Genomic DNA, 16010 nt, shown 5'->3' with positions numbered 1-16010 from the left:
TTTAATTACCTATATTGCCGTTTAAATCATTTCAGTCTACATAACAAGGCTACATTTATGAGGCCCATATGGTTTTATTGCCGTGTGGGAAATGTAGTAAACTGCATGTGATGATGTTAATCAATTTGAAAGATAACATGTACAGTACGTTGCTTTTTAAAATGAGTACCGTTTCAAAACATTATAAGAAATAATACGAAATGAAAATGCATTTTTTTTCCAAAATATCAATTTTAAAACACGAGCTTTGTATGTTTTTTACCCGATGTAACCAGGACACTGAATGCTTGACGGCGTGGTTTGAAATTTACGTTATGGATAAACTTCAAATCGTGATCCAGCCATGACTTGGAGTGCAACGAAGTGGAATACCTGTTGTGTTCAATGCTAAAGTATGTCTTGGAATAACACTTATTAAAATTCAATAATACTATTAACGGTATGCTTCTATAGGTACCTGCGTCACAATGTGATACCTCGTCATGCTTTGTGCTCCTATTGTGCCCGGGGATTTAGAAGGGCTGACAAAAAATGGATCACACATCCTCTCCAAGATAATCGTGTCATTAGGGTGATGGAGAAGTGGATTAGTTTGTCAGTCCTGTACGTGTCGGGAATGCCCGGGGACGTGATCATTCTGATATTACAAACCCATTAACAACCTCGAGAAACGCTATAGGACTTTTTCTTCAGTCCAAAGTTCAGCTTACAGCCTAAAAGTTTAAAAGCCTAACAGCCTATCAACTGGTTGATAGTCCTAAACTTTAAATTGAATGCCTGACGGACTGTATATATTATTTATAGAGCCATTTTTATACGGTTTCCGTTCATATTTTCACAGACCCGAAAAACGATAGGGGACATTTTCTTCCGTCCAAAGTTGAGCCTACAGCCTAAGAGTTTAATCAACTGATTGATAGTCCGAAACTTTAAATTGAATGCCTGACAGACTGTATATATTATTCATAGGGCCACTTTTATACCATTTTCATTCATATTTTCACAGACCCGAAAAACGATAGAGGACATTTTCTTCTGTTCAAAGTTGAGCCTACAGCCTAAGAATTTAATCAACTGATTGATAGTCGGAAACTTTGAATTGAATGCCTGACAGACTATATATTATTTATAGAGTCACTTTTTATACCGTTTCCATTCATATTTTTACAGACCCGAGAAACGCTATAGGACTTTTTTTTCTTCTGTCCAAAGTTGAGTCTACAGCCCAAGAGTTTAATCAAGTGATTGATAGTTCGAAACTTTAAATTGAATGCCCGACGGACTGTATATATTATTCATAGGGCCACTTTTTATGCCGTTTTCATTCATCATTTAAAATCCCTAAACGTTACAGACAAGTACGTAATGTACTTTTTACGATAAACGTACAATGCACTAAGATCATCGTCGTCACAAATGTACGATATAACTTAATATGATTACCTCTGCCTTAAGCCCAGTATGTGTTAGAGGCATAAATTGACAACCAAAATTACTCTTTCTTATTTGCTTGACAAAAGCCCAGACTTCTTGGAGCCTTTTCTCAGCATGGTTCTGTATTGCCTTTCATCGAAAAGAAAATCTGTTCTTTCAATTCTGTCATAGCTGAGAAGCGAGGAGAAGTTGGATCAATCTAATGATAGTTAGTTCGTATCTATCAAACTGTCATTTTGTTCATCATGCCGAGCATTTATTTGACCTGTACCAACTGTGGCAAAAATGTGCAATAAATGTCGTTGATTATATACATGTATGTTTACTAGCTCCATGCCATAACAAAGTTTTGATAAATGTCTAATTGTTTGATATATGCATTGACTAATTTTAAGATTTTTTTTATATTTTCATCTTCTTGTTGCCAATCCTATTTATCTAGTTTGGCTCGTATTGTTTCATTACTTATGCTAAATTTAACTCTTTTGTTAAATTGATTCATTTTTTCATTGTACTTGTTTATTATCTTTTAATTACTTCTTCATTGTTATTTATATTTCATTCATCAAATTGTAGAAATTGTAAAATCATGAAGGGGAGGACTTTAAATAAGCCATTGCGGCTTTTCTTCCTGCCCTTGCACATTTATTTCTTTTGTATTATTTTGTATAATTTTTCATTATGTATGTATGTGCTAAATGAACTAAATGAATAGATAAATAAGAGTGTGGCACTATCATCAATTTGCCTAAAGAATTGGTCATCTGCCATGTAGAGTCAACTTATGTTAATCCTCAGTTATCACGATGTCCTCATTTTCTCGAATCTGTCAATTTATCTCTTAGCTGTCATAATTCATTGGCAGCTGACCCAATTTCCTTTATCACTGTCATTAATTTCTACTGAAAGGGAAACGTACTGCAACAATATGGTTACCCCTGATTTAATCAAAACTAGAAAGGTAAAATTTGCAAAGCAAATGCATAATGTCTACCTTCATAGGGTCCAGCTTAGCAAACTACTGCTTTGTTTGATGATCTTTATTCTTATTAAAATACATCCATATATGTATATAGTGACTTGAGGTTGAGAGTGACTTGAGTTGTACATGGCACAAACAATATGTAATCCAACACCAGTTACCATGGTGAGAGACGTATGGCCCTGGCTGGTCATTGACCTTATAGTGTTTTTAACGGAAGAAGAAGAACTGAGCGAAAACAATATGTTTTTTTCTTTGGTAATTATATATATAAACATAACTACAATGTAATGCCATTGTTATCACTTACCTTTGTAGCTACGCGATCTTGTTACGACTTAAACCTTTAAGGATATATTTAAAAATGGGTTAATTTCCCGATATCTAAACACCCCCCCCCCAAAAAAAAAAGGACAAAGAAAGGGTCATAGAGAAGGGACAAGGACCTTGAATGATTGTCGTTCACAAGACAAACTATTCATGAATTCAGGAAGAAGAAAGCCGGTCAACCCAACCGTAGCGTGTGCGTGACATTGGAGTACCGCGAGTGTCACACCGAATTTAATCTGTTGAAGCCATGTCGTCCATCATACGTGTTCCGTGAGATAATCTTCTTATGGGCCTGGCGAATCAGAACTATCGCTTCGCTGATTTTTGTCACCGTGATAAGTACTAGTAGTAGTGGTGGTGGCAGTAGCAGCAGCAGGAACAGCAACAGCAGCAGCAGTAGTAATAGTAGTAGTAGTAGTAGTAGTAGTAGTAGTAGTAGTAGTAGTAGTAGTAATAGTAGTAATAATAGTAGTAGTAGTAGTAGTAGTAGTAGTAGTAGTAGTAGCAGTAGCAGTAATAGTAGTAGCAGTAGTAGTAGCAGTAGTAGTAGCAGTAGTAGTAGCAGTAGTTGTAGCAGTAGTAGTAGTAGCAGTAGTAGTAGCAGTAGTAGTAGCAGTAGTAGTAATAGCAGTTACTAGTAGTAGTAATAGTAGCAGCAGTAGTAGTAGTAATAGTAGTAGCGGTAGTAGTAGTAGTAGCAGTGATAGTGGTGATAGAATTGCTTCCTCATTGGGAATAAAACCATATTGGCATCGGCTGGATTGCTTCACACTATTAAGGAAGTGGTACAAATCTTTTCACAACTTTACACTAACGCATAATAATTTGAAATTAGTACATAATCATTCAATAGATCACTGGAGGAAAACAGGACTTGGTTTTTAACCTGCATTTGTGTTACACTGGAACAAAGTGATAACTCATCCGAATGCCTTTTCCTCACCAGGGTGACCTTTCACGATGATATATGTAATTATTCGTTCCTTTATTATGTATTATTAATGATGACTAGAGCCTTAGAGACTGGGTCTGGACATGTTATTGATGTCGGTGGCCTAGGAATAAACCATGCTGTGGGCTCTGTGCAGATATTACTGGGTATTGATCTGTTCTTATGTTTTATTAGATTTTTGTCCTGACAAGGCCAGCTTTATCAAACACTACCCGCGGATACATGTATGGGCACAGTTTGCGTCATAGCAATCAATAATAGCCTTGTAATATTACATTCTTTCTGATGTAGGAATAACAGACATCTGTGCAGTAGTGACCCTGCCTCTGAACCAAGATTTTGGGAGTTCAAATCCCGACTGTCGCTCACGCGGCATGCATAGTGTCGCAGTCCTTCGGACGGAACGTTAAGCTATGGTGCACTCTTCACTATGTTTGTTAAAATGAACTAGGCAATGCGAATTTTCCTGGTACAATGAACCTGGCGTCTAGTCTACCCTCTCTGTCACGGCTAGTGCTAGTGGGAGATTAGCTCTTTGATTAAGTGAGCTCAAACATGATCAAGATCACTTTCCATTAATGCAGTCAGTACAAAAGAGAGAGAGATGGGCATGATTAGTGTAACCAAGGCCTATTGTCAACACGATCTTTTAGAACGAAGCCCTGTGAGATTTCTCCCGAAGGCATGGTGCAAATCATCCGAATAATTGGCTTTCTGACCAACGTTGTCGCCTTAGAGTCTGGTATAGCGTTCTCAGGCCTGATCAGTTTCCCATGTAGAGACATGATTTAAAGGCACCCAAAGCGATTTTTCAGGGTAGTAATTCTTTTTTTAAATGAATGTAGTAAGTAGCCTCTAGCAGGGTTTGGGAGGCGGCTGGAAAGAGTAGAAATCGGTCAAATAGAGAGATAGCATGCCGAGAGAGTTTGTCGCCGCTGCCCGGGTGCGGCGAAATGTTCTCTCAACGGACAAACTCCCTTGGCATGCTTATCTCTCTATTTGACCGATTTCTACTCTTTCCAGCCGCCTCCCCAAGCCTGGTAGAGGCTATGTAGTAAGGACAATAGAGCTAGTCATGAGGAATAAAGGTAAGAAACAGTGGAATAAGAACAGATTCAATGGTATATTGTTATCAATGATATCTTTAATATTTCATAGCTATACATTATTATTCCTTAGTCGATATTTATTGATTAGTCATCATGTTTGATTTGCTCTTTTTGTCCCAATATCTAGTGATATTGCCGTCAGAAACATTTTATATTGGTGGACAAATTTAATCATATTTTGTGCGTATAATCTATTGCTATTTGCAAATATGATACGTGCGTGAGTTTCGCATGTGCTTTAAAGTTTTCATGACAGTATGCTCCTTGTAGCTTGTAACATATTTTCATGTTCCCATAATTTATAAATATGAACGGTTACGTGCACCTGTGTCTATATAGAGAGAGCGTAAAGCAATGTACAATTAGGCATGAAAATGCGTTAACCACCATCAGCCAGTTGCTATAGTTTTCGTAAAATATCAGTCTATGTGAAAGAACACCATTACCATGCAACTCTTGTGCTCAAGCAACTTTGTTTTCATGAGCTTGTTCCTTAGAGGAAACGTTATTGAAGTTTTGCAGTCTACTGAACCTGATTTCATATCATCTCTGTCTTCAATATTGCTGCAATATGCAGTTAGCCCGCGTATTATTGTAAAGGGAGCTATTGCGACTATATGATATCCTTGATAATGTACTGAAGCCATCTTGCCGAATGACATGGTGATTCCTTTTTTTGATATTCCGTCTCTTGCAAGAAAATAGTCTGAAATCATTCAACCATCTTCTGCCGTCCAGGCCTTCACAGATGCTCACTGATGTACCATTCCTCTTGTATGTCTATTTTTGTGTATCTTATTAGGTATTATTCTTCATGGCTGTTTCTTGCGGTAGATTCAAACCAAGCTTCCAAACCTTCACGAAAAATTGGATTTACCAATGACCGTAGAATCCAGTAAAGTACACTTTATGAGACTTACCAAAGGTATTGGATTTAAAGCCAAATCCATCCATTTCAATTACCGCTATTGGTAAGTCATAATTACCGGACTTGGCTTTTATTTACTACCATTACTGTCTCTGGCACTGTTTACAAAGTAAACATCACCTGACGTTACTGGCATTTTCTGCCATTGGTAAATCCAACGTTTCGTAGAGTGTCAGTCTGCACCCGTGTGTATATTCCTAATGAGCGTATTGGTAAGACCGTGAATGTAAGTTATTGCCTGATGATTGTTGATTGTTACTGCTACTGTACATCTTGCGTTGATGCGGTCCGAGCTCATTAAGGCTGTCCATCCTTCTCCTTCTCCGCCGCCATGACTACACTAATGAACTCTGGAACAGATAAGAAACATGTGGGGAGTGAATTAGAGTGGACCCAGGTGGCCATCTTGGCCAGAAAGGCATTTCTTACACAGAGGTGATTACCAGGAACTTTAAATTAGATCTGAGAGCAACCACCGTGGTCTTTTGGGTTTTGTGAAGGTAAAGCCTAGGGGCCATCGACTACTTGAATGGCTAGCGTTTTTCTTGCCCTATCTAGTTCCAGTTTGGTTATTAAAAGGCACGCAAAGTAGTTTTAGGGCAGTAAAGTTAGAAGTGTTAGGCTCTAGCTATTAATTGCTAATACCCCCAAAAAAGGACATTGATTTTTCGACCATACTTGGATACGCTGCAAGTATCAAATGATATCGATGACGAAAATGTGCGAAGAAATGGCAACAAGTGCCAATATCAGACAGTTTTTTTTGTTTGTTTTGTGCAACCTTTAAATTCAATAGACCAGAAATTCAAAGATATGATTAGCAAATTACATATCTCTTCTTCGAAAGATCAACAGTTCAGATCAAGGGTTCTCGGATACCTTCATACGATATCATGCCGTCGCCATCTTTGTCAAAGTGGTAAAACATCTCGTCTATGTCTTCATTGGTGATGTCATCACAAAGGTCTGTCATGACACTTCTCAGCTCCTTTGTGCTAGAGGTGAAAGAAGATTAATTTAACTGTCATCGTGAATGAAATCTAAGCAAAGGAAAGCAGAATGAACCATCTAACGACATTGTCATCTTTTTTATACCAGCATTTTATGACTAGACATTGACGGCACACTAAAGTTATATCAACTTATATCAACCACCACCAACGCAGAGGACAAATACAGGACAAGACAATACTCATGTTCACTTGAGTTATAGAGAAAGGTCGTGTCAAGTGCCTTTCCCAAGGGCACAAGATCGGTGGCATGTCAGGACTCGAACCCTGGGCATCTCGGTTTCGAGTCGAGCACTCTGCCATTACGCCACACGATCCCACGACATTGTCTTTAAAACTAAACAGACACACACAACAGCACATGTAGGCAAGTAGGCTCTTGTGAATCCAGAAGAAATTCTATTACTCAATTGTGCCATTATGGTCCATATCAAAGGCTCTAAAGGCGGCTCTCAACTCCTCTTCCTGCTCCGTGTCTTTTTGTCGCTTTGCCATGACAGCAAGGAAGTCTGCAAAATCAATGGACCCTTCGCCTACAGAAAAATGTACATGTAACGTTGTCCATTAGTGGGAAATGTTAATCAAAATTTCATTAACACTACATACATGTATGCATATGCTCTAGGAAGGAATAGCACATCTTAAGATCACATCGTAACATCTTGTCATGAATTGATAAGTAGTCAAAAACCTTCAGGGAAATCTCTTTGTAATTTAGTAGGGATCAAGTAACAGAATAATTTTATCATTTGCATATAGATTACTTAGCTATATCATCGGCAAGCAGTAAGTATGTCATTGGCGTTACTAATTTACTAATAAGCTTAAGGGATGAAGTAAATACAGATTCTTCACTGCACACGTGTGTTTGACTTAAAATTACATTCTCACATATAGCAGGGTAGAGATTCCTGTGTGGTAGAATTGGCAATTCTATTGGCAGAAATCTCGATCTGAATCTCTATCAGCAGAAATTTGGATCGGGATCTTTGTAGGTAGAAACAGTGATTCTAAAAGCAGACAGATTCTGATTGGAGTCTTTGAATGTTACGACAGTCAAATTTTTTTTAATTCTATTGGTGTCACTTGCAAATTAATGAGCTGGCTCGAAATTTGGGATAACTGACCTGAAATGGCTTTTGGTGCCTTAAAACATCAACTTGAACAAGGCCACAGCAATTAACTTTTATGGGTGACATCCTCAGGAAACTCCAAGTCAAATGCGATAGGGCGAAAAAAATACAAGGGGGGCCAAAAAAATATTTCTATATTTTAAAACTTTGAGATAATAGACCTTGTTAAACAAGTTTTTTTTTTATTCAGCTGCAACATCACATATAGACGAATAAAATACAACACTACAACAAAGTAAAGGTAAAAGACAAAACATTAAATCGGAGCATTTTCTTGTCTATTTATCTGGCATTCAAGTTCCGGCATGGCAACAGACATGTATTTACCCATTTGTGGCATGTTGTCCACTTTCAGCGAGCAACAAAATTTCTTGTTTTTTTTTTTTCCACAAAATCAGGCGAAAATCAATGCGCGCGTAGATGTCATCCATAGAATTTACTTGCTGTGGTCTTTGCACCAAATCCGTCCGTAAGAGACATGTGATAACTCACTATCAGGATCCACGTCTTGTAAAATCTTCTCCATCTCACTCTCAGTCGGGTTCTGTCCCAGAGACCACATCACTTTGAACAGCTCCTTGATGGCGATGATACCATCACCGTCCTTGTCGTACACACTAAAGGCTTCTCTGTACTCTACATGGGAGCGTCACAAGCATTCTTTGAGCTACAAGGAGTAGATTTTGTTATTGTATGTACAATTTTTCTAGCCTGGGTACCATCTGGATTTTTGCTACGCAACGCTCGAAAATCCGGATGGTACCCAGGCTACAATTTTCCTGCTGATGACAGCAATATCAGGCATTTTCCAAAGTACATAAATAATACATATTAGCACAATAAACTACCAAAACAAATAGATCTAAGTACAAATAATAAGCCTATAATTCCAAAGATTAGCATATAATGCCAAAAATCAGAAGGATAGAAGAAACAAACTTATCACGTTCTATAAAACAAAAATGATATAATTGAAAAATAAATAAAAATAATAAAATTATCAATATTGCAATGATGCCTGATAACAAAAACACCACATCAATTAATCAGTTATGGAAATTTATATAATTAGTGTTTTTTACTTACCGATGATTTGCTGTTCACTTAGCTTGTCAGCCTACATTGTGCAAAACAACAATATTTAGATGAAGATATATTCTTATAAAACCAAACAGTTGCCACAATTGCCCCATCCTTTTACCATTAAGACGATTACCAAAAGACTACATTTTGACTAAGGTGACAAAACACATTCTTTATGCAGAACGTGGCAGTAGTCATTATCCACTAAAGTGCAAATATCTTAATCAAAATATTCGGGTTATTGTAAATAAATTCCATTTGATATATCTGCACAATCATCACACATTTCTGACATTTATGATCGGCACTAAATCAACCCATGCGTGTCACACTCAGTTTGTGCTACCATCACAATTTGTGGTACCACCACAAACTACCAGCAATGTAAACAAGCATCAATGACAATTGTGTTTCCAGATTTCAAACACAGTAAAAGCTTCATACTTTGTCAGCTCTACTTCCTAAATGACACTCATTTGCAATGAAGTAGAGAGTGGATTCAACTTACTTTGTAACGAAATGAGCAGAAAATTGACTTTTTGTACCGTCCTAATGTGACATAATGCGGCTTTAACTTTTCGGTCGATACGAAGTTACGAGCTCCGCTCCACAGATTACAAAAAATGCCTGCTTGTCACTTCGCCTCTTTGTAATGATTAATGTCGATCGATAAACAGTTGGATTTCAACGATTGCAACTTTCCTAATCTTATCACCATTACTGCATATGTCGAAATCAATATATTCTACGTGTTAGATGTCAGGGAGCTATCTTTTAATACTAGATAAATGATATGTACATGTAGTAATGTATATGTTGTACATAATCACAAAAGGTACAAATAAAGCTATTCAATGACATGCTAACTCATGATCATTCAAGTAATTATAGAGACAGACTGTTCATGTGATGGTTTCGCATTATATTGTTTCATTAACATATTACATAAAAAAATTCTGATTATTAGAATTGCTAGATACGTTGATAAACATCCCTTTCTTGTACTATTATATATCCTAGCTTATGTATGTCTTATTTTTAGTTCAAATAGAAAATTATAACAAATATACGCAATATTGAGAGCAAAAGGAATGGTTTCCTGTATGCTTACAGTACAAAACTAAATTTGATTTGTATCGTGATCGTAAGAAAAATGTCTCAGACGACAAATAGTGACTGAAACATAATGTTTTCGTCAATGGACAAAGTCCTAATACGTGAGCTGCATACACGATCAAATATGTCCAATACATGTTGAGAGAGTTTCTTGCTAAGCAATGCCGAGTACTTGACAAGCTATAACTATTTCCCGTGAGAATTTCATCAATCACTAGTGTTTGACTAGATACATTATCAACAACACCATGACGATTTCATGCATTATCATGTACAATTCAACAAATGTACATACAAGACACATACCATGGTTGGGCACGATATAGTTGACGTTGGCTTCAGTTGTTAAATGGTATCAGGTAAACGCCTTCTGAAAAACACAAACAATTCGATTAGATATTTACGACTTGCACAAATATAAATACAAACACAACTAAGCGTCATAAAGACGACCTCACACAATATTCATATTTTTCATCAGAATGCAATATACATCAAACTTTTATGCAGACAAAATTACACGTACATTGCTTCCACATTGCAGACGTTGAAAGAAATGAAATGGCATTGACAAGGACTTGCATGACGTAGATAAATGAGAACATTCACAATGATTATGTGTGGAAGACTCACTGCTGTAAAAGTAGGTCAAGTAATCGGGAAGCCCGTATCGCCAAGTTACGGTTGGTTGCTTTCAATCTACCTATTTCTTTAACAAATGGCCTTGACGATTTCACATTAGCTGTGCTTTTTATGTCTCCAAAAAATAAGGTCAATGACCTGAACCAGAGGTATATAACCATGGTAACTGGTGTTGGGTTACATCATGTTGCAATTTTATAGCAGAAGGGGATTTAGACTACTGTCTGATATGGATATTTTTAGTACGAACTAACAGAGCAGACCATATGCGAAGGTATGCATTTGCTTTGCAAATGTTACCTTTCAGGTAAGCATTTGCTTTGCAAATGTTACCTTTCTAGTCTTATTGCCCACATCTTGTCGATTTACGAGTATCTTTTATGGTTTTATATTTCTAATTTGGTAGGCATAGAAAATGCCCTTGATGTACAGTCCTTTGAGCTAGAGGAGCTCAGTTATGGCCCGATGCTGTGTGTTCGAATTGGCAAGTACATGTACATGTATGCATGAGTTCCAAGGTAAAAGTAGGTCAAGCATGTGACAGTTAAAGCTTCTTGTTAGCTGTAAAAGTACTCTGGCAAGGTTGACTCCTTTCAAGTAATTATTTTTCCGTGGAAGGTAATCCCTACTCTTGTAATGCCCTTAAGGGCACTAAAAGTTTTTCTTTTTTTTGTGTTTTTTTTTCAAATCGATCACTACATATGCTTACGGTAATCTCCAAGCATATTTTGGTGGCTGCAATTCAGTATCAAACTAGCAAGACAGTATCACAGTGGCCAGGCAGTATCTAATACACCACACTTTTTTAGCTGGCGTAAATATTAACAATACAAAAACAAGCTGGATAGAAATACGTCAAAAATACGTCTAAGACTCTGGTAAGAGTCAGTATGCTCAGTAAATCTGTGTAAAGCCTGCGACGGCAAAAAAAAATTCCTGACAAAGTTGCCATTTTCTCATTACTTAGTGATGGTTGCTTGCTTCGGAATCCATTACCATAGCATGTTACCACATTCTGTTTACTCTCACGGTTCATCAAAAATCGATTTTCAAGCCTGCTTCACCATATGTTGCATTGGTTTTCGAATCTGATGTACATAAAATGCATCGGTGAAACACGGCCTAAGGGTATGTTTTTTTTTAGGTCGACACAGTACGTTCAAATTCGCCCGTGTATGCATGAGAGTCCTCGGCAAAATGGGTCATGTCAAGCTTTATTGCAAATCTCTGTTTATAATGTTTTTTGCAAAATATGATATAACTGACATGATAATGACATCAAAACACTTGATAATGAGACCAAGGTTGTCATTACGATTCAACAAAGGGTTAATGCCCTGCCCCAAGGTGTATATGACGGGATTATCCCTGGACGGGTTCGATAACCACCTCATAAACCACCGAGTGAGCGTAGCGACTGTGTAAAACTGTGTAAAGCGTGCGACGGCAAAAAAGGTTGCCTGACAAAGTTTCCATTTTCTCATTACTTAGTGATGGTTGCTTGCTTCAGAATGCATTACCATAGCATGTTACCACATTCTGTTTACTCTCACGGTTCATCAAAAATCGATTTTCAAGCCTGATTCACCATATGTTACATTGGTTTTCGAATTTGCTGTACATGAAATGCACCGTTGAAACATGGCCTAAAGGTATGTTTTTGTAGGTCGACACGGTACGTTCAAATTCGCCCGTGTATGCATGAGTATTCCAGGCAAACTGGGTCAGGTCGAGCTTTACGGAAAAGCCCTTTTTAGACGTTTTAGCAAAAATATTAATATACAAGAGTTCCACGATCTCATACCTTCGCCAAATGATGTTAACCCTTGCGGGTGACGAATTATACAATTTTAATCATTGCTTTTGTAAATAAGAGCCTCATTTGCATGGATTATATCAGTTGATCATATTCTCCATTCAATGACAGCCTTATCATAACAAAAAGGCTATTATAGCACTTCCTCATGAATTATGCAAATCAGGTCAAAATTTGAATAAATTATATTTATTGATGTTCACCTTCACTTAACTTCCAAATGTGGCAAGTATGAAATTCGGGGTGCAGCAGTTACAACTATGGAATTATAAGAATTTGCCATTAATTATGCAAATTAGGTCCTCATTTACATAATCTATATCCTCAGATGTTTTTCTCGTTCTCAAGTAGATGTCACAAGTGTTTCATAGTTCTATTATCGAACAAAGCAGATTTATAGAATTTCCTCATTAATTATGCAAATTAGCTCCTGATTTGCATAATTGCCATCTGATTATGTCAAGCATCACTTCAACTACCTACATACCAAAAATCACGACAATACGTCAACCGGTTCTTGAGTTATCGTCCTTCAAATTTTTTTCAACAAATGCTCCTGCAGTTCCAGAAGAAGGCGCTAGGGGACCCAAACTCATGTCACTTCTTTCCTACCCCAAGAGCTATCTACCAACCAAAATTCATGACCCTAGCATGTCCAGAACATGAGATATCAAAACCGGAAGTTCAGCTGCAGTACCTAGAAAAGCCGCAAGGGGGCCCAAAATCTAATCATTTCTAGGTCTCATGAAGACCTACCCACCTACCAAGTTTCATTCCAATCCATCCACTGCTTCTCGAGTTATCTTGCTAAACCACACACACACAAACACACACACACCCACACACACACACACACAGACAAACGCTACTGAAAACATAACCTTCTTGGCGAAGGTAATAACTGATATCGTAACGACGTCAAAATTCTTGATTTTGACGTCGATTTAATAAAGGGTTAATACCTTGCCTTGAGGTGTATATAGTGAGATAATCCCTCGACGGGTGCGATAACCACCTCATAAACCACCGAGTGAGCGGAGCGACTGTGTAAAACTGTGTAAATCGTGCGACGGCAAAAAAGCTTACCTGACAAAGTTTCCATTTTCTCATTAATTAGTGAGGGTTGCTTGCTTCAGAATCCATTACATTAGCATGTTACCACACTCTGTTTACTCTCATGGTTCATCAAAAATCGATTTTCAAGCCTGCTTCACCATATGTTACATTGGTTTTCGAATTTGCTGTACATAAAATGCTCGGTGAATCATGACCTAAGGGTATGTTTTTGTAGGTCGTCACGGTACGTTCAAATTCGCCTGCGTATTTTAGTTCTCGGCAAAATGGGTCATGTCAAGCATTATTGAAAAGCCCTGTTTATATGTTGTTGTTTTCTTTTGCAAAATATGATATAACAGACATAATGATGACATCAAAACACTTGATAATGACACCAAGGTCGTCATTACGATTCAACAAAGGGTCAATGCCCTGCTCCGAGGTGTATATGATGAGATATCCCTGGCCGGGTGCGATAACCGCCTCATAAATCACCGAGTGAGCGTAGCGACTGTGTAAAACTGTGTAAAGCGTGCGACGGCAAAAAAAATTCCTCACAAAGTTTCCATTTTCTCATTACTAAGTGATGGTTGCTTGCTTCAGAATCCATTACCATAGCATGTTACCACACTCTGTTTACTCTCATGGTTCATCAAAAATCGATTTTCAAGCCTGCTTCACCATATGTTACATTGGTTTTCGAATTTGCTGTACATAAAATGCATCGGTGAAGCATGACCTAAGGGTATGTTTTTGTAGGTCGACACGGTACGTTCAAATTCGCCTGTTTATGCATGACAGTTCTCGGAAAACTGGGTCAGGTCGAGCTTTACTGTTTAGACGTTTTCCAACAACGTGAAATATGTAAAAGCAAATATCATTCTTACATTTTGACATGTGACAGAATGTTGTCTTGCGATACGAAAACCAATACTTTACTGTGCTTTACTGTTGTTCAATCGGGTCAATATCGGGTCCAAAAATACCAACAGGCATAAACTCTACATTTAGACTTTATATGAGTGAGCATCATCCGTCCTTTATTGTCTTTGAAAGCTGGTGTGTTACGCCAAAGGGCGATTATACCGAATACCGCGGATACACATACATAAATAAGGTCAAAACACCTGATAATGACACCAGGGTTATTGCTATGATTCAATTACAATCAATCTATCCTCTGAAAATTTGAGAATCATATTATTTAACCGCTCATAGCCCCATCGTCCCAGGTGTCCCAGGATGACAAAAAAGCCAAGTCTCAATAGGCCCCAATGTTAAGATGCCAGCATTGATGTCAAGCGATATTCATAGAATGCCAATATACATGTTTAACTACAAATTCGCTCTCAATTTTAGACATATTGAAAAGACAAGAAGTCGCTCTGATGTCAGTCCATGCATCTTGTAATGGGCACCCGTGGCAAATGCGGTGGAACTGACATAAACTGGTCCTGACATATGACAATAAAAGCCAGTAGATTTTTTTGCTGGGTTGAGTGTTCAAACGTGTATATCGTAAAGTCGCAGGCGACGGAAATAGAATCCGTTGCCTAATATTTACGTAAACGCCCATTGACTCAAACCCCTGCCACATATTCAGAATCTTCCTCGGGCCACCAATCGAACAAAGTTTCTCAAAGTTTTAAAGCAATCTGACCAGATGTAGGACACCCTTCTACACAGTTCGAATCAAATTGAGTTAAATTTGAGACAAATTTGATATCCGTGTATACTGATAAGTTACTTTCGAACACTAGCCAACCATGGCTGAAACGCCCGCCTAGATCCGAATTTTCAGTAAACATTCGGCTGGTGCAGCCGTACAGTAGCCGACCTCACCGAACACCACCCAACCACAGCCGACCTTCACTACCAGGTGCATGAATGTGAAAATTATGTGAATTTCGTGCAAAATTTTAATGAAATGTGAAAAAATGTGATGTAATGTGAATCCCATTAGAAATATGTGAAACCAAAAATGTGATTTTTTTTCAAAATGTGAATCGTCAAATGTTATTTTATGTGAAACAATGTAACTGTTTGAAAAATGTGAATCGATTATGTGAAATCACACAACCCGAAAAGATGGCCAAAAAAATGTGAATTCAAGATGTGAGAAGATGTGAAGAAATGTGAAGCGGTTTTACCCCGCAAACTGAAAGGAGTCAAATGTGAAATTATGTGAAGTTCAAATCACATTTTTTCACATAAGAGGTCAGAATGTTATTTTATGTGAAAAATGCTTCACATAATTTTACATTTGCCTATGTCCTAGATGATTATGTGATTTTATGTGAAAATTTTTGTAACAGGTAACAAACTTATTTACGACCGTTTCTAGGTTTCCGAGATTCCTCCTCAAATAGGTGTTAAAATGCAAACACATCGGGGTGAGACAAACTTGTGGGGCTTCTCG

At 37.7% G+C, this 16010-nt stretch overlaps 1 protein-coding gene across 1 annotated transcript in view; it reads right to left on the bottom strand.

Annotated features, from left to right (window-relative positions):
• Nucleotides 1-5903: 5903 nt before the first annotated feature.
• Nucleotides 5904-16010, bottom strand: part of LOC109464556 (neo-calmodulin-like) — a 32252-nt gene continuing 22145 nt past the window's right edge. Inside the window, exons 2-6 of the mRNA XM_019761560.1 lie at nucleotides 8965-8995; nucleotides 8371-8514; nucleotides 7152-7278; nucleotides 6615-6730; nucleotides 5904-6085 (exon numbers count right to left, since the gene is read on the bottom strand). Of these exons, the coding sequence (XP_019617119.1) occupies nucleotides 6033-6085; nucleotides 6615-6730; nucleotides 7152-7278; nucleotides 8371-8514; nucleotides 8965-8995 (471 nt within the window). The 3' untranslated portion in view covers nucleotides 5904-6032. The remainder of the gene's footprint in view (nucleotides 6086-6614; nucleotides 6731-7151; nucleotides 7279-8370; nucleotides 8515-8964; nucleotides 8996-16010) is intronic.

The sequence above is a fragment of the Branchiostoma belcheri genome, unplaced genomic scaffold (assembly GCF_001625305.1).
Source record: "Branchiostoma belcheri isolate BF01 breed outbred unplaced genomic scaffold, Haploidv18h27 scaffold14, whole genome shotgun sequence".
NCBI lineage: Eukaryota > Metazoa > Chordata > Leptocardii > Amphioxiformes > Branchiostomatidae > Branchiostoma > Branchiostoma belcheri.
The sequence above is the reverse complement of the archived record's forward strand: the minus strand, read 5'-3'. Positions and strand labels throughout refer to the sequence as shown.